At 34.4% G+C, this 23,679-nt stretch overlaps 2 protein-coding genes across 10 annotated transcripts in view; one reads left to right on the top strand and one right to left on the bottom strand.

Annotated features, from left to right (window-relative positions):
• Positions 1-23,679, bottom strand: part of LOC145326964 (uncharacterized) — a 134,046-nt gene that overhangs the window by 40,352 nt on the left and 70,015 nt on the right. The gene's annotated exons all lie outside the window — the stretch shown is intronic.
• eIF3l (eukaryotic translation initiation factor 3 subunit l) lies at positions 1,884-21,752 on the top strand. 2 transcript variants are annotated; one of them, XM_080170429.1, is made up of 17 exons: positions 1,884-1,986; positions 2,504-2,632; positions 2,953-3,051; positions 4,337-4,395; positions 5,585-5,741; positions 6,009-6,083; positions 12,038-12,142; positions 12,555-12,674; positions 13,058-13,140; positions 13,454-13,547; positions 17,030-17,148; positions 17,617-17,704; positions 18,445-18,563; positions 18,802-18,861; positions 19,694-19,763; positions 20,175-20,264; positions 20,981-21,752. In XM_080170429.1, exons 1-17 carry the CDS (start codon positions 1,960-1,962, stop codon positions 21,059-21,061), a joined length of 1,575 nt encoding a protein of 524 aa, XP_080026555.1. In that variant the 5' UTR covers positions 1,884-1,959; the 3' UTR covers positions 21,062-21,752. The 2 variants fall into 2 exon arrangements, with proteins under 2 accessions (XP_080026555.1, XP_080026553.1); XM_080170427.1 differs by having other exon boundaries at positions 1,940-1,986; positions 2,501-2,632.

The following is a 23,679-nucleotide window of genomic DNA, read 5'->3' as shown; positions in this document are numbered from 1 at the left end:
TGATTATATATACTAATTTTAAATAAGGGCGTTTTAAGGGGTGGGATTATTTGATTATGGGCCTCCTAGTCCTTATCCCTTCTTCCCCATCCCTATTTCCCATTTATATCCCCCACCTCTCCCCCTCATCTCTTCCCCCCCCCATCTCTTCTCCCCTATCCCTTCTCCCCACCCTGCAATGACCGAAGGGAAGGGAGCTAGAAAGCATCTTCGAAAAAATAGTACAGAAGATAAATTAACCTTTCCCCCCCACCCCCCTCCACCACAAAACATTTTTAATAGGTGGAAGGGGATGTTATATAATCTCAGCAGGAAGGATGAATAACCCCATTAAAAAAAATTGGGGGGGGGGGGGAGATAAAAACACTCAGTTTGGAAATAATTTACCAAAAATTAACATAATATGAGAGAATGACAACAAGGATGACAACATCTTTAAGTAGCAAAGCACAAAAAATCATTAATAAGAATACAGACAAGTAGATTTAAAGAGCATCTGTTGAAATAAATATATATTTTAGGTAGAAAAAGTCACAAATCCTTTTTCCTGTATGTTGTGTGATGACAGTCAAAGTAAATTACATACTGGATGCTCGAAACAGCGAGAAATTTTATTTTTTTTAATATTATAATCCACAAAAAAATCTATTGTACCATAAAAACCAAAGATATAATGAACTGTGTAAAAAATAAAAAAAAATTACTTGTCCTTTCATTGTGATAAAAAGCAGAAACCATTTGGAAGGGCGCGAAGCGCAAATTTTTTTCTTCAAATATGCAGGGAGGGAGGGGTTTTTGGGCTATTTATTACACTAGTCCCCAATATTTCATAGCAGACACCATTTCGAAGGGCGCGAAGCGCAAATTTTTTTCTTCAAATATGCAGGGAGGGAGGGGTTTTTGGGCTATTTATTACACTAGTCCCCAATATTTCATAGCAGAAACCATTTGGGAGGGCGCAAAGCACAAATTTTTTTCTTCAAATATGCAGGGAGGGAGGGGTTTTGGGCTATTTATTACACTAGTCCCCAATATTTCATAGCAGAAACCATTTGGAAGGGCGCGAAGCGCAATTTTTTTTCTTCAAATATGCAGGGAGGGAGGGGTTTTTGGGCTATTTATTACACTATTCCCCAATATTTCATAGCAGAAACCATTTGGAAGGGCGCGAAGCACAAATTTTTTTCTTCAAATATGCAGGGAGGGAGGGGTTTTTGGGCTATTTATTACACTAGTCCCCAATATTTCATAGCAGAAACCATTTGGAAGGGCGCGAAGCGCAAATTTTTTTTTCTTCAAATGTGCAGGGGGGGAGGGGTTTTTGGGCTATTTATTACACTAGTCCCCAATATTTCATAGCAGAAACCATTTGGAAGGGAGCGAAGCGCAAATTTTTTTCTTCAAATATGCAGGGAGGGAGGGGTTTTTGGGCTATTTATTACACTAGTCCCCAATATTTCATATAAAATTTTCTTATTCGTTGGCTTAACAACTTTGGGGACTTTAATGGAATTTTGATTGGTTGGTTAATTAAGTCGAGTTTTCATACATTTCATCCACTAATTGTAATCTATATAAGGTAATTTTGTGTATCATCATTGGGGATGTACAAAATTTCTTTGGTAAAAAGTTTATATTATACAAAATAAAATTAAAAAATTTGGTAAGGTTAAATGAATAGTAACTGTAATTTTTTTTTGGAGTATTTCTTGATCTTTTTTTGGGAAACTGGGATGGTTTTGCTTTTTGTAGGGTAGGGGGCAAAAAGGGGCATTTTTGTTGACCAGGGGGGGGCAAAATGGGGCATTTTTTAACATTTAGGGGGGGGGCGGTTGCTAGGGGGGGGCAGGGGGGGGGCGATTGCCCCAAATGCCCCCTTCGGTTCGCACGCCACTGGACTTCTTGTCATTCTTACCTATAAAATATTTTTTTTCAGAAAAAATAAAAACTCTTGAAGAAATGTATTCCGACGAAGAATACGTAGAGGTATTTCAATTCATAGATTGTACTTTTATATTTTTTTATGTGTCTACGTATTTATTTACGAATAATATATATACACATATGCTATTTTACTTTTAATTCACAGCTAAGGTTTTGTACACTATTCTTATGGTTTTAAAATCAAAATTTAAGATTTTTATTGAACAAGGTAAAAAATAGTCAGATTTCTCATTTTTGTCTGCATAAATGTTACTTTAAAGAATAATCTTTTTAAAAAATCAACTAGGTTTAAGATTATTATGAATCATAAATCACTCTCCGTTTGATAGTTGTGTTTTGTATATCTAACGAATATGTTCTTGTGTCTAATTCATGTACGCGCCTCGTTTTACATTGAAATCTTTTTTTTTTAATACTGGAAGGAAATTAATTATAGAACTGGACTTTTTTCATTAATCTATGTAAGCAGAATCTATTACATAATCAAAAATAACTGTATAATTATCTACATGCCCTATTTCACCCTAAGATATTTCACAGTTATTTTAATTTGTTGAAGGACGAGTATTCCTACACCCAAGACGGGTACGGAGGTGGCTATGACAGGATGGAGCATATGGTCCCTGACAAGGTCAAGAAGGTTATGGCCTACATGCAGGACATGATTGCTGATAGAAATATCAATGAGGTATTGCTGGATAGACTGTTATAGATTTTGCAAAGTAAAATAACAAAACATATACTGTTCATCCATTTTGCCAACAACCGACTGCTTAAATCCATGATTTTTCTGGGTGACATTTTTACATAAGAATGTGGTTTGGCTCAGATCTTATTCAGCCAAGATATTTCCTCCTTTTAGTATATTAAAAATTAAAATATAAAAATGAGTACTAATTTAAACATCTTTCGATTGGTTTTGGCTTCTTTTTAACAAGCCGAAAGGAAACTTTATTAGGATAAAGACATAAGTTTGCCTTATACACATCAATGATTTTTTTTATTTAGTTGACCACCCTGTATGAGACAAGTATTCCCGAGTTGACGGAGCAGTACTACAAGACTTGCGAGTGGCCAGAGTACTTAGAGATTGCTCCTTATGTCAGGGTAACATAATTTTTCTTTTTTTTATTAGCGCCTATTACCTTAAGACTACGTCCGTCCATCATTGTTTAAGTGTTTCCTCTTCTGTTATGTCCAAAGACACTCACACACACATGGATAGATAAATGTACGAAAAATTGATTCAAACCATCTGAAAATTGTTGGGAGGATAAGTCGGAGAATACCACATAGTATCCTATCTTTATCTCCCCTCAATTACTAAAAGCTAACCGATGGCAGAACGGGATTATCAAGTTTAATTGTTGTATTCATTTACAGTCCATTGTCCCTCCCACTGGATAATTTGTTTACTATTAGGATATTTTGCTATGAATACAGCATGACCCTCGCAAAAGTTTTTTTAAGCATCTGCAGCCTATATTTCTCAATAAAATATTAAAAGATTCATATGTACTTGTTCTCTATAATTTTCTACATCAAAGGATATCAAAATATTTATTTTACATCAATTAACAGCCGAGATTTTTAAAGCCAAAGTTTGGAAAAAGTGCTTGGGAAACTGGATATTGCTAAATATTTCTTAGTTTTTTATTAGTATATTACTTATTATCAACCAGTTAAAAAACAAATAAGAAAGAAGAGCAAGTTTACAATTGATACATTTTTATTGCATAAAAAAGGTTAGTTTTACATATAAAAAATTACTTTTCAAAATTTCATCAAATGCATTTTCTCATAACCATTTACCCTCAAATCTTATAATATCTCTTCTTTATTAATATGACCTTAAATAAACCCCTCCCCAATTAATGCTTACGACCGGAAAGATTAGTGCTTAAATTCCCGCCCACTCATACAAATTACTTAAACACACATAAAAATCATTTAAATTGTTAAATGTTTAATAAAAGTTTGTAGCTGTAACTTTTTTGTTTTTTAACTTATTTTAATAAATTTGATTTCTGTTTATGTAAACTTTTAATTTGCTACTATTTTTTATAGGATTTCTTTCTGTAAGGGTGTTTTTGCAATTTACACTAATCTAAAAATGCCTTTTAGAGCAAGTGAAAAAATTTTTCTTGAAATGTTACTTTTTCCTTGGCCACTTTTTCAAAACTTTGGCTTTAAAAATCTCAGCTGTTAATTGATGTAAAAAAAATATTTTTATATCTACTTATGTGGAAATCTACAGAGAACAAGGACATATACATTTTTTGATAATTCATTGAGAAATATGGGCTGCAGATAATTAAAAAAACTTTTTCGAGGGTCATGCTGTAGTAAAATGCAAAAGAGAATTAACAGAGTTGAAAAAAATATATTTCAGGAAGATCCAGTTTTCCAAAATCTGTACAAGGAACTGTACTATCGTCATCTCTACGCCAGGTAGTTTATTATTATCACAACTGCTCGAAAATTAAGGTTTATATTTCTTTTTAGGAATGAAATTGTGTTTGTTTAAGCATCAAAATTTCTCTTCTGTGGAGAAAATTAATCATTAGTAATATATTTAATCTGCAACTCAAGCTTACTTAATATCCATAATTACAATAAAGGGGGGGGGGGGGGCGAAAGTGACACTTTTTGAAACCAAAACTAAGAGTCAACAAAGGAACTGAACTAAAAAAAGGGTTACAGGTCTGAGATTTAGCATGGCAGTTGCTTTATAGGGGTACAATATGGAACTGTGAAGAAACGGCGGCGCAACCGCCGAAAACCGCCGTTTCCCGCCGTAATTTTTGTTGCCTTTTCTCGGCGGTTTTCGGCGGTTGCGCCGCCGTTTCTTCACAGTTCCATATTGTACCCCTATAAAGCAACTGCCATGCAAAATGTCAGACCTGTAACACTTTTTTTAGTTGAGTTCCTTTGACTTTTAGTTTTGGTTTCAAAAAGTGTCACTTTCGCCCCCCCCCCCCCCCCTTTCTTTGAGTTTCCATGCGCACGTCAAATTAGGTTCATAAAGAGGGGGGGGGGGCGTAATGACATCTATTCTTTTTTTGCCATTTACATGTAATACCTATAGGACTAGGCTTATATACCAAGTTTGAAGGGTCTAGCTCAATATTTAGATATTTTTAGATTTTTATATATTGCTCACGGATTAAGAATAGATGTCATTACGCCCCCCCCCCCCCCCCTTAGGTTCATTCTCAGGCAATTTCAGCTACTACAACATTCAATTATATGTAATTGTCTAATATTTGTATGGTTTAAATGTTTATAAATCAGTGTTTCGGAGCCGTGGAGCCGCCAAAATTTGCTGGAGCCGGAGCCGTAATTTTCGTTAAAAAACGGCTCCGGACTAGATAAATAAAGAGATTTTTTATATATTATAATTTGGTTTGTCATGTGCAAATGCCCTTTTTAAGTTTTTCAAGTCCATTTTTATCAAAAATTAAACTTAAAATATTTTTTTATGGGGAAAAAATATACCTATGTAGAGCTTTTCTTGATTTTAGGTTGGAGCCGGAGCCGTATTTCCAGATACGGCTCCGCGGAGCCGCACCAAAATCAAACGGCTCTGAAACGCTGTATAAAATCAATACACCTGCAATGATCACATTAATGATTTTAGAGTTCCTGGATCCCTGCACCCAGAGCAGAGGCTTGAGTCTTACTGGAATTATTGTGAGTTGTTCAACTACATTATCTCTGCTGAGACTCCGGTGATGTTGGAGCTGCCTAACCAGTGGCTCTGGGAGATCATTGATGAGTTCATCTACCAGTTTCAGGTATAGAATATTACCAATGATAAAGATTATGGTATTTGAGATTTTAAATTTTTTGTGGGATATTTTTACAGAAGAAAATGGTGGGAGGAAATCATAATCCATCTATATTAATCTGTAGGTGCCTTTTATCCTTACAAATCCTTTTTTCTCTTACAATTTGGAAAGTTTCCACAATCCACATTCAAATTTTAAATACCTAATAAACGATTATTGATCAGAACCATGCAAAGTGCAAAATTATTATTGTTAATTGAATTTTCTTTCCAGTCTTTCTCTCAGTACAGAGCGAAGATGTCCAAGAAAACTGATGAAGAAATTGAAACCTTGAAGAGGAACCCCACTGTAAGCATATATATATTCATTTTTTAATACATCCCTGTCAAAAATGTAAAAGAAGAAAATAAGTATTTGTCTTTGTCAGAAATCCTATCCCAAGTTTACTCATAACATCTTTGATGTTAGGTTTGTTTTTCTCTCCTACTACTCTAGGTTAGGTTTAAAGTTAGAATTAAGTATGACACCTTCCTACCTACCTTGAAAATACCTAGAATTTGTGGCATGACTTTTTCAATAAATTCGTCTGTTCCTGCGTAGAAAAAGTCATCTACGTGTATGCCCACAACTCCAATTAAAATTCCATCTTTGATTAGGTAGAACAATCCTTTGTCTAGCGGAGATTTTGTGAATCCTAGTTCTTTCAACTTTGTCTGTAATCTCATGTACCACTTCCTGCTTGCGTCTTTAAGCCCATACAAGCATTTGTTGAGTCTGTACAGTTTGTTTTCTAGACCAGCTTCTTTCGGAGGTTTTACAAAAACTTCTCTGTCCATTTTGCTTCCTTGAAGAAAAGCTGAGGATATGTCTGTGGTATGTATGGTCCATTTTTCTGTTGCTGCAAAAACTGATATCAACCTTATGGACTGTTTTTGCACTGTTGGGCTGTCTGTTGGAAAGTCTGTATCTTCCTGAAAACCTCTGGCTGTCAGTCTTGCTCTTACTTCTGATCCTTTTTCTGTTAGTACCCATGTTGTTGTTATTCTCTCTTGTCCTATGTCATCAACAATGTCATAGGTATCAAAAGCTTTAAGCTTGTTCAGTTCATCTTGTTTGGCTTGTTGACATTCTGGTGAATTTCTCTTCTCTTGAGGAACCATAACAGCCAGGATTTCTTCACATATCATCAGAAAAGCTGTTTCCTCTTCTTTTTCTATTCTAATTTTTCTATTATCAACATCTGTTATTTCCATGTTCCTGCCATTGTCTAGTTTTATTACTGTAAGCACTTCCTCTTCTTCTGCTATGAGATCTGTATTGTTCTCATATCTAATTTCTCTTTTTGACACTTCGTCATGAAAAACCTCTCCATTATCTAGTTCAATATTAAACCAGCCTGCATTTCTTCCGCCAATTTTTCCTCCGTGACTTAGAATCTTTCCTTTTTCCCACTTTCCTTTTTCAAGAATTTCAATTCTATCATTCCTTTTCAACACATTAGAGGCATTTTGAAGAGTACCATCATCATTGAAACTTGGAGAAGGTTTTTGACTAGTTTTCCTTCTTTTAGTTCCTTTTGAGCTGCGCAGTGGAATTTTATCTTTCTCTTTTTCTGTTGATGTCACTTCAGTGCTCTTTTCTTCTGTGTTGATTACTTTATCTTTTTCTGCAACACTTGTATTCTCTTTTTCTGTAGAGTCTGTGCTTTCTTTTTCTGTTGTCTCTTTATCATTCTCTGATGCTGGTTCTATTTCATTGCTTGTGACAGTTTTGTCATCATTTCTTGTTGCTTGAACTTCACTTCTCTTTTCTGCTGTTCTTTGTTTATCAGCTGATTGATCTTTGTCTGTAGCTGTATGATCTTCTGTTGTGTTGTTGTCTCCATGTCTATCTTTTTCTTGCTCGTCAAGAATTTTGTCTAGCTGCTTTTGTCTGCTTCTAGTGTTGTGTTCAGCAGAAGTTTCTGTTGTGTCTTTCTTCTCATTCATCCTGTGATCTCTGACTGTATCTGACTCGTCTTTGGAATCTCTTTCTTTCAGTTCCTTTACTAGAGCATCACTTGCCTTGATTAGTCTATTCGCACTCACTCTGTAGTAGATACTACCTATTCTGATAAAAATCACTTTACTGTCCTGGAAAACAACTTTGGCAGGACCTCTCCATGCATCCTCTCCTTCCTTCTTAAAGTACACAATATCTCCGTTCTCGTATACTGTGTCTGCAACTCTGATCTTTGCTCTGAGAGCTTTTCTGATTCTTTCACACCTTTCAGCCTTGGTGTATTCTACTCTTGCGTTGTGTAGGGCATTTAGAGTATCTATGAGTGCTTTGCTCTTTGTTGGTTCTTCCCAAGCTGGTGGTGGATCATCTAGAATGTTTGGCAGTTTGATCTGTTTGCCGAAAACTAGCTGATATGGGGAGAAACCCCTAACATTTGTTAGAGAGTTTACTGCTGATACCGCCCATGCTAATGCTACTTCTAGACTCATGCTTGGGTAATCTCTCAGATTTGATCTAGTTATTGAGTCAGTGAGTCCATGGTTGTTCTCATTCATTCCGTTTTGCCACGGGGCATTTGCTCCCGTGGTTAACAGTTGAATGTTAAAAGAACTAGCTACTTCTCTCATTTCTTCATTACAGAACTCTGTACCATTGTCTGTCAGAATCTTTTCTACTCTCCCAAAAATAGGCATCCATTTCAGTAGTAGTGTTTTTTACAATTTCTTGTGGTTCTTTGCTTCTGATTACAGCTGCTACTTGAAAACGAGTGAATAAATCTATCATATACATTATGTAGATGCCCTTTTTCATGTCCCAGACTTTCAGATCTATTGTAAGTACCTGTCCAAAATCATTTGCCATAGGTGGTGCTACAGCCGGTCTGTCTGGAGTTCTCTTACGCAACAGACATCCTTCACACTTGTCCATTATTGAGTCTATCATTTCTGAGAACTTTTCCTGCCATTTACCTGCTTCCTTGAGAATTGTGACAAAAACTTTCTTTGGTCTATGCCCAAACTGTAGATGCAATTTTGCTAGTGCTTTTTCCTGTTCTTTGTCATTATCTTCTTCTAGTTCAGCTATGTTGACAGTTTCAAGCATTTCACTTTCTTGTAGCAGGTCTACAATGTAATGTCCAGCAGTTGTTGTTGTTAGCACCAATGGCTTTCCATTTATTGTTCCTTGATCGTTTCTCATGTCCAAAGTTATTCCCAGTTTCTTCATTTCTGCTTTTGAAAGCAACAATGGTATATCTGATCTTATTATGTCTATACTAATTTCATTGTACACACCTCCTATCTTGACTGGTATTATGTACTTTGCTTTGGACTTTAGTTTCCCTTGATTTCCAAAAACAAATTGTTTCTTGCTTTCTATTGGTCCTTGTAGCTTGGATTTTAGATCTTCAGGTAGTGAGTTCTTGTAGATTTTAAGCCATTCTTCTCCTGCTACACTAGACGTGCAACACGTGTCTAGTGCAGCCATATTTAGAGCTTCAGCAGTAAAATTACTCATTTCTTCTTTGTTGTCAGAACACAGAACTGTGCAATTTACACTTTCTTTTTCTGATTCTGAGTCAGAAAATGGCATTAAAAATTCTTTTTCTTCACCATTCTGTTCGTTGCACATGTATACAGTCTTGAATTTTCTGTTGTTGTTGTTTCCACCCTTTCCTGCTTTCCTTCTGTTCTCATATGAATCAGGACAGTTTATTTGTAGATGTGTTTCTGCCTTGCAAACATTACAGGTCATTACTTTTCCGTCTGGACCGATTGGATTTTTAGCTCTGGTTCTGAAATGTACTTGTTGAGCATTGTTGTTGTTGTTGTTGTTTGATCTATTATGTTGATTTGTTCTATTTTGATTGTTTTGGTATCGGTTATTTTGATTTCCTCTGTTTTGGTATCGTTGATTTTGTGTTGGCGGCTTCCAACCTCTAGATAAGTAGACTTGATCAGCGTTGTTCTGAATGTCGTCTTCGCGATTCGAGTTTTGAGAACAAAATAATTCTTCATTATTTTTTGACTGGTTTTCATGCAATCTGCTGCAAACTTCACGCAATTTACGTTTAACTGTTTCATATCTATTGCCGTCTTTTGTCATAAATTGACATACTCCTCTTAGAACGGTTTCTTCTGTTATGTCAAGCTTTGCACATTCAAAAATAGTCAGCGCTAAAAGTCTATCATTTTGTATTTCTATGCCAAGTTGTTTGGACCGCTCTCTTAGTGTTTCAAACTCAATAATATAGTCATTTATATTTTGGTTTGGTTTTCGCTCAATTTTTGACATTTGCCTTTTAACTTCAAATATTTCTTTTTCCTCATCAATATAAATTCTTGTTCTCAGGAAATCAACGACTTTTTGTACGCCATTTGTATTATTTATTAAAGTAGAGGGTGGACATGCTCTAAAGAGATCTTCTTTCAGATGTTTACCATATCTATCTGAATGGGCTGGAAGTTCACTTGCTAGGAAATATCCCTGCTTGTATTTTGGGAGCTCTGTGGTCTCGGACCATGCTATAATACATTCTTTCCATGTATTAAATTCAGAGAATTCCTCCAAAATTGGAATTGGAATTGTATTTCTCCCTTCTCTTGTCCTGTCCATGTAGTCTTGTCTTTCTCCTCTATATCTTTCATCGTACGCATTTGATCTATGTCTGTCTTCAAAGCCGTCTTGTCTCTGTCTTGTTTCATACTCATTTGATCTATATCTAGTTTCTTCGAAAAAACTCTGTCTCTGTCTAGGTTCGTCGTGAAAAATGTACTGTTTCTGTCTAGGATTATCTTCAAATATACTCAATCTAGGCGGAGGTTGCTCATTTGATCTAGTATAGTAGTCTTGATATGTTTTTGGCCTCGCACCTCCCTCGTACCCCCTCTCATTTGATCTATTATAACCCCTTTCATTTGATCTATTATAATTTTCATCAATTGTTCTGTTGAAACCATCATATGATCTATTATTATTATTTAGAACGCTACTTCTAATGTCGTCGTCCCTGATTGAGGGCAAATTATTAAAACCATTAAATTGTCTTTCATGCACGCTACTTCTTGATTTTATATTGTCATCCATTAGACGCCGATTATCGCCATTTTCTCCATTAACGCCGCTTAAGAGTTGTGATCTATTATTAGAACTATCGTCGATTAGACGCCGATTATTACCATTTTCTCCATTAACGCCGCTTAAGAGTTGTGATCTATTATTAGAACTATCATCCATTAGACGCCGATTATCGCCATTTTCTCCATTAACGCCACTTAAGAGTTGTGATCTATTATTAGAACTATTTTCTCCATTAACGCCGCTTAAGAGTTGTGATCTATTATTAGAACTATCCTCTCTCCCATTTGATCTATTATCAAATCCACCATTTTCTTGCACCAAATTATTTGCACCATATTCTCCATCGCCATTTGCACCTATAGGGCCGCCTACGGCACCTCTAACACCATTTACAGAATCAGTATTCTGATTTAAACCGCCGGGTATATTATTCCCTCCATTATTTTCACCCATTTTTTTCAACTTCTGGGGTTTATTCTTTTTCACTTTTGATCTATTGCTCCCCTTTTTATCGTCTTTTGTTATGACGGGGTGGTAGAGAGTATTGTGCTTAGACTAGTTTTACAATTATACAATTTCGTAGATCGGTTTGACCATGCTACCATTGAGAAAGTGGGTTTTAGTAGCGTGACTCACCAACAAGAACATAGTATAACCATAACTCTAGCCAAACAGCATTATTAACACTCTCTCTGAAATACACATATATATGATCTATTGCTAAATGTTCATTAAAGAATATAAACCCCAGAGTGAACGGACACTCTGTAATTATAGAGTAGCATGAAACATAATAATAAATATAATCAAATAAGCTGGACATGATAAAATACAAAGATAAAATATATTTGATCTATGACATAAATAAAACTGGTAGAAGAGCCATCCTTCATATGATCTATTACGGGCTGCCTCTTCTTCATATGATCACCACAGAGTTGGGTAGGTACGTAGGTGTAGGCTTATTTGATCTATGACATACTGTGCTGGCTGCCTAAACAAAATAATCATATTTGATCTATTTTCACATATACCAGTCAGTTTTAGGTTATGTTAAGTAGGTCCTGTTAGCAATTAGGTCTTAAATCTTATTTTAAATCTTCCATCCCATCCTCATACAATACAGCACGATTTTGAACACCAGAACATATAAAAAATGTATTTTATTTGAATTTCTATACATCTATTTTGAACCTATCTATATATCTATGTATCTAATCTAGGCATGGAACGTGCACAGTATCTTGAGTGTCCTCCACCACCTGGTTGAGAAGTCTAATATCAACAAGCAGCTGGAGGTCTACAACAACCAGGGCAACTCTGAGCAGGTATACCAATACCATCATATTTAAACCCGTTCACAGAGATTATTGAACTTACGGGATGTGGTTTAAAGGATGAAGGCAGGCTTTCAAAAAAAATTTGGGGGGCCTATCTAAGATCCCCTACAGTCAACAGGTCATCACTACATCACTACCTACATCACTCATACGCTCTTATTATAATGAATATAAACTGCATAATTGCGAAATTATGCCGACTTTTTTTGTACATCAAGTTAAAAGAGAATGTTTAAAAATAGAGAATTTTGAGCATGGGAAAGGTTTTTTTAAACTTTAAATGTGATCAAAAATTCTCTGTTTGTTTGCTGGCATGACGTAAATAATGATTTTATTTTCCATTAGGTATTGATTAATCCTAATTCTTTTACTTTCCAAATATATACTATCTTATTTTTAGATCCAAGAGGTTGCTGGCGAATTTGGTCGTCATTCCTTGTACAAGATGTTGGGTTATTTCTCTCTTGTTGGACTTCTTCGTCTGCACTCTCTCCTTGGAGACTACTATCAGGCTATCAAGGTTGGATTTGTTTTTTGAATGATTGATAAGCCATAGTTTCTTAGATTTTGGACCTTAAACTTCTGGATTATAATGAGACACTTTAGTATAGCCACTATAGATAGCTCAAGCTCCACGTTCCTCTGTAATATTAGGTATGTACTTGATTCGCTGTCTTATGAGAGCTCCTCGTTATTACATCACCCTTACTGGTTTTGATCATGGCAGGTGTCTCAGATTAAAACCCTGGTAGCTTAGGATTTGTCAAGTTTTTTAGTTATATTTTCATTTGACAATGCAAAAACGCTCTAATTTATCTATCCAATTAGATATTTTCAACAAATATTTTCTTCCGTTGTTCAATAAATTTTCTTCTGTTACTATAGCCGACCTTGTTTCTTTAGGTTCTTGAAAATATTGAGCTGAACAAGAACTCTCAACATTCCAAGGTGCCCGGCTGCCAAATTACCATCAGCTACTATGTTGGGTAAGTTATATATGATGAGAGAAGGTTGTAGAAATCCAATTGGGGGGAGGGGTGTTTGACATTGAATTGTAACTTTCACGGATCCCAAAAATCTTCAAGTTCCTTCATACATCTTGATTGGTTGATTAAATCTAGCAGTGTACAAACTTTTCAAGAAATGATTTTAATATTAATTTTCATTATAATATAATATTAATCATATATAAGCTAGATTATAACCAAAACTGAAAACATTCCAGTACAGTAGAATCGAATCTAACTATGCTTTATTTTTCATATTTTTGTTCTTGTGATGATATTTTACCATATTTAGGTTTGCGTATATGATGATGAGACGTTATGCTGACGCAATCAGAACTTTCTCAAACTCTCTTCTTTATATACAGAAAACTAAACAAAACTTCCAGGTATTAAGATAGATCAAAAGATAGATAGCCAGATAGAAAGATGTTGAAGTACATTAAAGAATGATAAATTTAATATGCCAATAAACAGCAAGTTTGATAATAAAGTAGCTAAGTAGTAAGTAATATGAAATTATTATTACTTGGATTCTACTCCAGATTATAATAACCAGGGCAATACTCAAATGTACTCTGATAAAGTGAAACTTTTAGCTGGCTAGTACAATAATCCACCTCGTCCACCTCATTTACTTCATCTCCCTACCTCCTACTAGATGAAAAAAGGTGAAGGGGTTGGATTTCTAATTATACACCTCTTCCTTCCAAAAAAAAAAATATTTAGAATCACTGCTGGAAGGTGCTTAGAATTACTTGCTCTCGTTCGTGGATAGTCCCATTATCTTTAAAAGATTATGAACAAAAACACTGTTGTCCTGGATAGAAAACAGGTTTTTTTTGACATACATCTCACTCAAAGAAGATAAAGTATAGAATAGAATCCAGGTAGAAGATTCTGCCTGGCTAGCCTGAAGTAAAATTGGAACTTTTGAAAGACCAAAACGGCTAAAAGGCTGTTAGTAAATAACATGATTTCAGTAATTATTCAGAAAAAATATTCAAATTAAATTTCTTTTCCAATGATTTACTAAAAGCCATGTAGCCAAGAATCCAGCTTCCTCGTCCCTGTTCACAATGGATTAAAAATGAATTTAATGTGCATATTAAGCCTTAAAAAAATAATTATGTAAGAAAATTTACAAAAAAATATTGGTCTCAGTATTTATATTATAAAACTAGGTTGCGCTCTTATGTTTCTTATATTAGATGTTGATACAAATTAAACTTTTCTAGTTTTGTCCAACTAGTCATTGTGATTTCTACTTTATCATTATTGTCTTTACTGCGCAAGTCAAAGATTCCTTCAAATTTCCCAGAAATATTTAGGGTTTTCATTTCTATTCCTCCTTATTCTATGGTCTCACTAGACCTATGTAGCCATGACCGGGAGACGATGACGGTTCAGTACATGACTTTCGTTAAATCACAGCTGATCATTTTTGTGGATTTTTTTGAAAATTACTTTAATATCCAAATTTTCATAGTTTTTCCCTAAAAAATCACAATTTTCTCACATTTGCAGCTTGGTTAACCTAAATTTACGCAAGAAAAGTATAATAAATACAGCTGAACTAAGGACTGTGTTATCATTAATAACAAAATCTTCAAGAATCAATTGAATAATCTAAGATTTGTAGTCTAGAAATGAAATAAGAGTTATTTGAAGTAAATATTTAAATTGATGTCTAAACAGCTTTTGTAATTAACTTTAAAAAATATTTCATGTTCCTGTTGCATGCCTCATGTCATATTACATTGTTAAAACATAGTTTCAGGCTGTGAAAAGACCTCCCTCTGAGGTTCCACTAATGAAGTTAACACAAACATGCTTCAGAAACAGCAATGATTCTGTTCCAAGTTATCCTGCTCAATATTGGTTCCTGGCTGATTTGATGTCTCAACATAAAAAAATATCTGCTTGGGGTATAACAGATGTCCATAACCACAGTTGCTATGTTCAAAGTCCTATATTACCATATATACCAGGCTACAATTGAATATACAACCATTCCCTGGTTCAAAAGACCTTGGCAGAAGGTTAATATATTTAACAAGTGGGATTGTCACTTGTAAGTGTTTGACATGAACTTGGAATCCTTGTAAGGACCAGTAAATAGCTGGTCTTGATCGAGTCTCTGCCTTTTGTACACACTGCTTGTCTTTACCACTGATTAAATGTCATAGTGAGAACCATGGAAGAAACTCTTGTTCTTTGTAGCAAGAGAGTTTCAAGTGGTTCAAACTGTGTTATTTAGATGAAGTAATAGTCATAATAGTGAACCTACAGTATGATTTTAGATACATGTTGGATTCTAAGCTGGATGGATAATTTGCAAGTTAGTGTATTCTAACATTGTTTTGATATGACTCATAAATGTAAGAGCAGCTAACTGACAGGAAAGTCAGCTTGAAGAAAATAATAGTAGCTTATTACTAGAGCGAATGTGATTGCTGGTTACATGATCATAAGTGAATTTCATTCATATGTGGGTTCCAATGGCAACTTTAAAACCCAATTCGCAAATAAAACACAGGCATGTTCTCTGTCCTAAGCAGATCAATACTACCCTTCTGAAAAGCTACCAGTAGTAAAGGGACCTAGGAAGGTGTTAAACAGGAAGACCAAAATGTAGGATTAGCAAAGCAAAAATAAAGGGCAGTTTGTCAATCAAATGGTGTTAAATTTGGAATCATAGACCCACCTGACTTTAGCATATCAATCAGCAGAATAGGTGTTAACCATGGTGAATTTCTGAGTATTAGAGAATGAGAGGACATGAGCTTTTAGCTGAAGTAACTAAGGCAAGGGAGTCTTAAAGACCATGTAGCTAGATGCATGGCAGTCTAGGCTTTCACTCATGGAAAGATCTCTCATGACAGTAACTGCTTCATAGGAAACCAAAGGAAGTAAAAAAGTAAGAATACTTGAATTTTTTTTTCTAAATCTTGAGGTTATCCCTTCATATGGCAAAAGTCAAGCCACAAGTTCAATAGCAAACAAGTACCATAACGAGAAGTTGAAGAACTTTTAAGAAAGAGTCAAAAGCGTATAAAATGTTGATTAACAAAAAAGGTCATAATTCTAAACTGACTTCCATCAAGAGTTTATAGGCTGGGTGAACCATGTCATCCAGCTGGAATAGAGGTATAGCTATACCAGGGTGGAGAGAGGTACCCTGTTTAGTTGACAGTATTATAAGGCATACTTGTTAAAGTTGAAGGACAGGGATGGTTACTTCAATGTCATGAAACATGGATCTAGAAGTTTAACAGGTGGATTGATAGGAGAGAATGTTTTTGTGAAAGAAATTTGAGGTCTAAAACATTATGTTGTTTAGTCACAGGCAAAGTCAGATAGATTGAAATTTTAAATCATGTTACAGCCATGTGAAAGCCTATGGACACCAGAAGCAGTTCTGACGTGCAAATTTATTGTTGAACATTAATTCAAAATAATTAACTCTTACTCAATTTCTAGACTACAAATCTTATTCCATTGATTCTTAAAGATCATGTTATAGGTGATAGCACAATCTTCAGTACAGCTGTTACTTATTATACTTTTCTTGTATAAATTTAGGCTAACTAAGCAGCAAATGTGAGAAAATTGAGATTTTTTTGTGGAAAAACTATGAAATTTTGTGTAAAAAAGTAATTTTCAAAAAAATCCACAAAAATGATCAGCTGTGATTTAACGAAAGTCATGTACTGACTCGTCATCGTCTCCCGGTCATGACTACATAGGTCTTGTGAGACGTATGTAAAAAAAAAACCTGTTTCCTATCCAGGACACCGGTGAAAAATAAAGAATTAAATCTTTAAAAGATTTATATTATGAACAGAAAATAAGGACGTATTATTTGCAGACGAAGTCGTACCAGAACGACCAGATCAACAAGCAGACCGACCAGATGTACATGTTGCTGGCCATCTGTCTTGTCCTTCACCCACAGCGTATTGATGAGTCTCTACAGACCACTTTGAGGTAGAGTAATAGATTGATATCCTAAAAGTATTAAGGTTTTTTGTCCTTAGCCTTAGATTTCGATAACTTTAAAACCGATTGAGTCCTTCAATTTAGAAAAGCTTTGCATAGGTCTTGGGATAGTTTTATACTATTTACTGGCCTTCCCTACCCCTTTAAATACAAAACCCTAAGATGCAAGGGACGCAACCGCTAGTATATAGATCAATAGATAGATTGATTGACAAATGAACATTGAACAGTTACGTGCAAGACTGCTTATATTTTAGTTCAAGTAGTCATCGTTTCAAAAAACGAATCAATGGATAATTTAAACTTATTTTTAGCTCATACCTTTTTGTTAAAGGAATCTTTGTAAAAGGTGTGATACTTGTTTTTTGACAGACGGACGTACTAACACCCCTAATTGTTTCTGTTACCCTGTTACTCGTCCTCAATTAGGATAAAAATTATATTTTTTTGTTATAGGGAGAAGCAATATGCTGACAAGATGAACAAGATGCAGAGGGGAGAGATGCACGAGTTCGAATCCTGCTTTATGACTGCTTGCCCTAAGGTACATTTAGATATATAATATGGTTTGTTCAATGACATCCTTTTATATAAATTAGTAAGGTTTTTTACCTAAAGCTTTAGATTTTAATAACTATTGAACCGATTGAGTTCTCAATATTAGGGTAGCTTAACACAGGTCCCAAGATTGTTTTAGGCTATTTTCTACCATTTTAAATACAGAGGATCTGAGATCCTACAGATGCTTGGTTTGAAGCCGATGAATTCATTTTTAGCACCTCAATTCAACTCCACATGGTAGCCCCTCCTCTTTAGAGGTTGAAGGGGTTATGGTAGGAAAACGATTACTACACTTAAAACTTTTTTTTAAATCTTCTTCGGATTTGACCTAATATTGATAAATGACTATTTTTTTTGTGGTATTTGCAGACCTAAGATTCAAAATGTAAGTATTTAAATTCAAAGCTTACAAGTGTTATACTCTTATTCTTTATTCCAGAAACCAACTTTTGCTTATCTGAAACGTAGACTGAAAATGCGTTACATTTTACTGGGTTAAAAAAAAAACTTGGGGTTTTGCCAATTGCTCTAAAAATTATGAAATAGGTACGAAATTTAAAAAAAATGGAAGGATTTTTTTATTGGGACTTCGCCCCATGGGTGTTAGTGCCCCCCCCCCCCCTCCCATTCCACTTATTTATTATTGTTTACAAAAAAATTGGAGGTGGTTGGGTGTTCTATTCCCCATGAAAATGGCTTTTGGACATAATTGTCCTTGTTTAGTTTGTGAGTCCCGTGGCCCCACCGATGGACAACGCGGAGGCCCACCTGGAGCCAGCTAGGCTCCAGGTACAGGTCTTCATGGAGGAGGTCAAGCAACAGCAGATGCTTCCCACCATCAGGTACGATCTTAGAAAAGGCAAAATACCAAAGTGAGGAAATGAACATTACTTTTCTCTCCTAATGATATAAATACAGTTTCTTAATGGTAGAAATTATCACAAGAATTAATAGGTGCAGGTTTAAATGATTTGGGATTAACTTTTATTGGGCAGGTAATTTAGTATAAAACAAAAATTAATAGAATTAGAGTATGGAATTGTAGAAATCTGTTTTATATAATTATTCCTTTTATTTTAGGTCCTACTTGAAGCTGTACACTACCATGCCTTTGGATAAACTGGCTGGTTTCATGGACATGTAAGTGCCGTTTAAATATTTATCTTCCAATAGTTGCTGTCCAACATTTCAAGAATAATAATATTTTCTTTCTAATCTGATGTCTGTATATTAGTATTTTTTTCTCTCAGACTCTCGTTTTACCATTTTCTACTATGTTACTCTTTATCACACTAGTTTTAATCCTAACTTAATCTTCATATCTATCGAACCTTCTTAATATTTTGTTTTAAAACCTTTCTTATCATGCACTTCTTTTTTTATATATGTCAAATTGACTGGAAGGATTGTTTTTTATCCTCATATCTTTCATTGTTAACATTGATTTATTTATTTATCTATCTATCTAAGGCCCTAGAGGAATTCTTCAACCATTTGTTGACCATTATAAATATAATACTAACTATCTATCTATCTATCTATCTAAGGCCCTAGAGGAATTCCGCAATCCTCTGTAAACCATCAAAAATACAATACTACTTATTTATCTATCTATCTAGGGCCCTAGAGGAATTCTTAAACCACTTGTTGACCATTATAAATATGATACTAACTATCTATCTGTCTAGGGCCCCAGAGGAATTCTTAAACCATTTGTTGACCATTATAAATATGATACTAACTATCTATCTATCTAGGGCCCTAGAGGAATTCTTAAACCATTTGTTGACCATTATAAATATGATACTAACTATCTATCTATCTATCTAGGGCCCCAGAGGAATTCTGCAACCATCTGTTGACCATTATAAATATGATACTAACTAACTATCTATCTAAGGCCATAAAGGAATTCTTCAACCATCTATTGACCATTATAAATACGATACTAACTAACTATCTATCTATCTAGGGCTCCAGAGGAATTCCGCAACCATCTGTTGACCTTCAAGCACAAGATGCAGAACGTCGTGTGGACCAAGGTATGGTTTAAAGAATATTTTTGCAATTTTGTTATCCTTTCTAAAATCGTTTCCTAGTCCTTTGTATAGTACTTGAGACCTCTAGGTAAAACAGTAGTCTTAAAAAAGTTAGTTTGAGGGTCACACAAGGATGTTTCTTGGACCTATGATAATTGACGTATTTTTATGAGTAGTAGTCCGTCTGAGTAAGTTGTAAAAAAGAAGTGTTTATTCAAAAGCACTCTAACTTTAGCTATAGTATACCTACAAGAGTTTGTAATTTAAGGGTTGGATTAAGATATGCTGTAATTTTTCTCTGACTAACTTTAATACTAAATGCAATGCTTATTAAGTCTAGTAGCTAAAATATTAAAATAATGCCTTATTTTTAAATACGTACCTACCTATTCTTTAAATGTTTACAATGTTTAGGGTACTTCCGGTCTCGAGGGAGAATTTCAATCCGGCAGTGAAGTTGATTTCTATATTGATAGAAATATGATTCACATTGCTGATACTAAGGTAGATAGATAGATAGATGGACAGATTGATAGATAGATAGATAAACAGATTGATAGATAGATAGATAAACAGATTGATAGATAGACTAAAAGAATGGATGGAGAGTGAAGTTGATTTCCATATTGATAGAAATATGATTCACATTGATGATACTAAGGTAGATAGATAGATGGATGGACAGATTGATAGACAAATTGAGAGATAGACTAAAAGAATGGATGGAGAGTGAAGTTGATTTCTATATTGATAGAAATATGGTTCACATTGCTGATACTAAGGTAGATAGATAGATGCTAACTGGATTGGATAGATAGCTAGTGAATTTGTTTTCTGTGTTGATAGAAATAGAAACAATGCTAATACTTAAGTACAAAGATAGATAGAATGATATATATATAAATAGATTGTGAGGTTGATTTCTATATTAATAGATAGATTAGTGGATACTAGATAGATCTACAGACAGATAGATTGAAAGAATGGTCCAGTCAAAAGAAAGGGAAAAAATTAGACAGACACATAAACAAGAATGTTGTTTTCTATTTGATATTGAGTTTTTTTGGTGGGGAGGGTAGATCCTGTTAATTCGCCTTTTTTTTTACATTAAGTAGCTCTTGCTATAATACCTAACAAGAAAGCTATTAATGTAATATGAGATGGATAAAAAGTAAGAAACGCATATCTGAACATATAAATAATCGCTCTACTCTTTTCAGGTTGCAAGGAGGTACGGTGATTTCTTCATTAGACAAATCCACAAATTCGCAGAGCTCAACAGAAACCTGAGGGACGAGTAAACCACAGAGAAGCCGCGCTCCCTAAAAACATCGGGTTCGAATCCCCTGAAACTTAACAGATTTTAAGATAATAGCGTTTTGAGATTTTATTTTTTGGATTTTCGTAAAGTGCTTTTTTAGAGACATTACCTACTTATACTTGTTTTTACATAAGAATTTAGAAAGACGGTGAAAAGTGATCTGAAAAACAAATAGTAGAATAGTTATATCGTAGACATCTTTGCGCGGATAGTAAAGTTAAAAATTGTAAGATTAATTCCAGTCTTGTTAGCCCCGAGGGGGCGAAAGCTCGGACTAACAAAACTTGCATAAATTTTATGATTTTTTGTTTTATTATTCTTAGAAAATTGTCTACAATGCAATACCATACATTGCCCAGAACCGGTTTTAACCCAGCGTTTTCGGAACCAATCGATCCAGTTCTACTATTTATTTTTCAGAAACCTTTTCATTGTCCGTACGTGCTATTATCCAATCCAATAATAAAATTCTCCTAATATTAGTATCTTAAAATTATATGTCCTCAAATCTAAGATCATAATTAGAGCCAGATATAAGAAGTATTTGTTTGTCGAATACTTTTTATTAACTGTAATTGTATATTGTTATGGATTTTATTGATCATAGAAACATGATTGTTTGTATTTATGTATTGTATAAATCCATTGGAATACATTTTTTCAACTTAAAATCATTTTTTCTCGTATTCATTCGAATCCGGTGGATAAGAACCGGTTCTCATCCATACGAAAAAACTATGTCTAGCATCGTATTATATCCAGCTTTCTACGAATATAAAAATGTACAATCATAAGATTAAAACCAGTTTTTTTAGCCCGCGCCTTCGGCACCTCGGGGCTAAAAAACTGGTTTTAATTTTATAATTGTACATTCTATATCCGCGGAAAGCTGTTTATAATACGATGCGAGAAATAACTATTAATTTTATTTACTCTGCAACGCGTGTTCTATAAAGCTTATTTTCCCAAAAAAAAATTTGTGTTTCATCAGTATAAAAGGTTAAAATTAAGAAATTTTCTGTACATTCTAGATTATATTTTTTTTCTCGAGTGCCCAGGAAGCATGAGCCCTTCCCCCCCCCACTTTTCAATTTAATTCAAAATAAGGGTAGGCGGTACAAGGGAAACGTTACGGATTGACCCTAAGATAAATATAGAAAAGCTTGACTATTAAAAATTAACAGCAGGTTGATTATTCTTTTAGTAGCGTTGCGGAGCCGGGAGACGCCATATTTTGCCGGAGCCGTTATTTTCGTTAAAATACGGCTCTGGTATAGCTAAAAATAGAGATTTTATAATTTGGTAACTCAGTTGTGTCGTGTGTAAATGCCACTTTTAAGTTTTTCAAGTCCATTTTTATAAAAAATTGAACTTTTAAAACTTCAAAAGTCAAAAATAGACTTGGCAAAAAAACATGTTGAGTTTTTCTTGATTTTAGGTCGGAGCCGCACCAAAATCAAACGGCTCCGCATCGCTGCTTGAAAGACAGAGTAAAAGTTTATTGAGATATTATTGACAAATATTAGGAAGCGGTAAATAAAATTTAATACTTCATTAATTTTACCTTAAAAGGAATAGGAAGCTCTTTTTTTAAATTTAAAAACTAGCTACTAGCATCCAATAGCTCTGTATTCAAAGGAGTAAGGAAAATAGCCTAATGCCAAACTTGAATATGAAAATTAAATAGCCTAAAACCAGGGACCAAAAAGAAGCTTGAGCTACAGACAAAAAAACCTTGCTAGAAAAAAATCTCCCACTTGTTTCTAAAACTGAAATTGAAAATACCCCACAAGTGCCCATTTAGGTCCAAAAGAAGACTTAGAATATTTATTGGTGAGGGTGCCGCTCCTTCCTCCCGTAGAAAAATAACTTAACGCCCCCCCCCCCCCCCCCCTTAAAAAAATTGTTTTAAGTTTTTAAAATTAAAGAATTTGAAGAATCAACCTTAGCACAGTGCGTATGAAGGTGCTTTGACTTTTGTGTCAGAACCCAAATTGGGACATAGTGCATTTCATTACCCTAGGTAAAGTAACTTCATTTCACTTTTCAATAAAATCTAAAATGCAACCGTTATTGAGAAAATTAGATTTGAAAGTTTCAAGTTCAATTTTCATCCACTAGAAGTTAACGCATAATCATGACAAGAAAAGCAAAGATTATTTATTTGAAATTTTTAACAAGTTTGCTTTTATAAAGTTCTTCGTAAAACCACTCCTTAAGTGAGTTAATTAATGTCTTTTTTTATCAGTTGCTTTGCTAAGGTGACGGAAATTCAGCCTTAAATAAATCATATTTAGAGAGGTTTTATGACAGACTTTATAAAAGCAAAGTTGTTCAAAAATTTAAATAAATAACCTTTGCTTTTCTTGTCATGATTATGCGGTAACTCCTAATGGATGAAAATTAAACTTGAAATTTTCAAATCTAATTTTCTCAAAAACGGCTGCATTTTAGATTTTAATGAAAAGTGAAATGAAGTTATGTAACCTAGGGTAATAAAATGCACTATGTCCCAATTTAGGTTCTGACACAAAAGTCAAAGCAACTTCATACGATCTGTGCTAGATATGTGAAAATGGACGGAAAATTGGCTTTCCC

Source organism: Acartia tonsa, chromosome 8 (assembly GCF_053477335.1).
Source record: "Acartia tonsa isolate MP-2025a chromosome 8, ASM5347733v1, whole genome shotgun sequence".
NCBI lineage: Eukaryota > Metazoa > Arthropoda > Copepoda > Calanoida > Acartiidae > Acartia > Acartia tonsa.
The sequence above is the reverse complement of the archived record's forward strand: the minus strand, read 5'-3'. Positions and strand labels throughout refer to the sequence as shown.

Excerpts from the sequence above, each read along its gene's own strand:
- eIF3l (XM_080170427.1), top strand. The coding sequence starts at position 1,960 with ATGTATTCCGACGAAGAATACGTAGAG. Across the intron at positions 5,742-6,008 it reads AGTTCATCTACCAGTTTCAG|TCTTTCTCTCAGTACAGAGC; the intron begins GTATAGAATATT and ends TTTTCTTTCCAG. Across the intron at positions 18,564-18,801 it reads CAGATGCTTCCCACCATCAG|GTCCTACTTGAAGCTGTACA; the intron begins GTACGATCTTAG and ends CTTTTATTTTAG.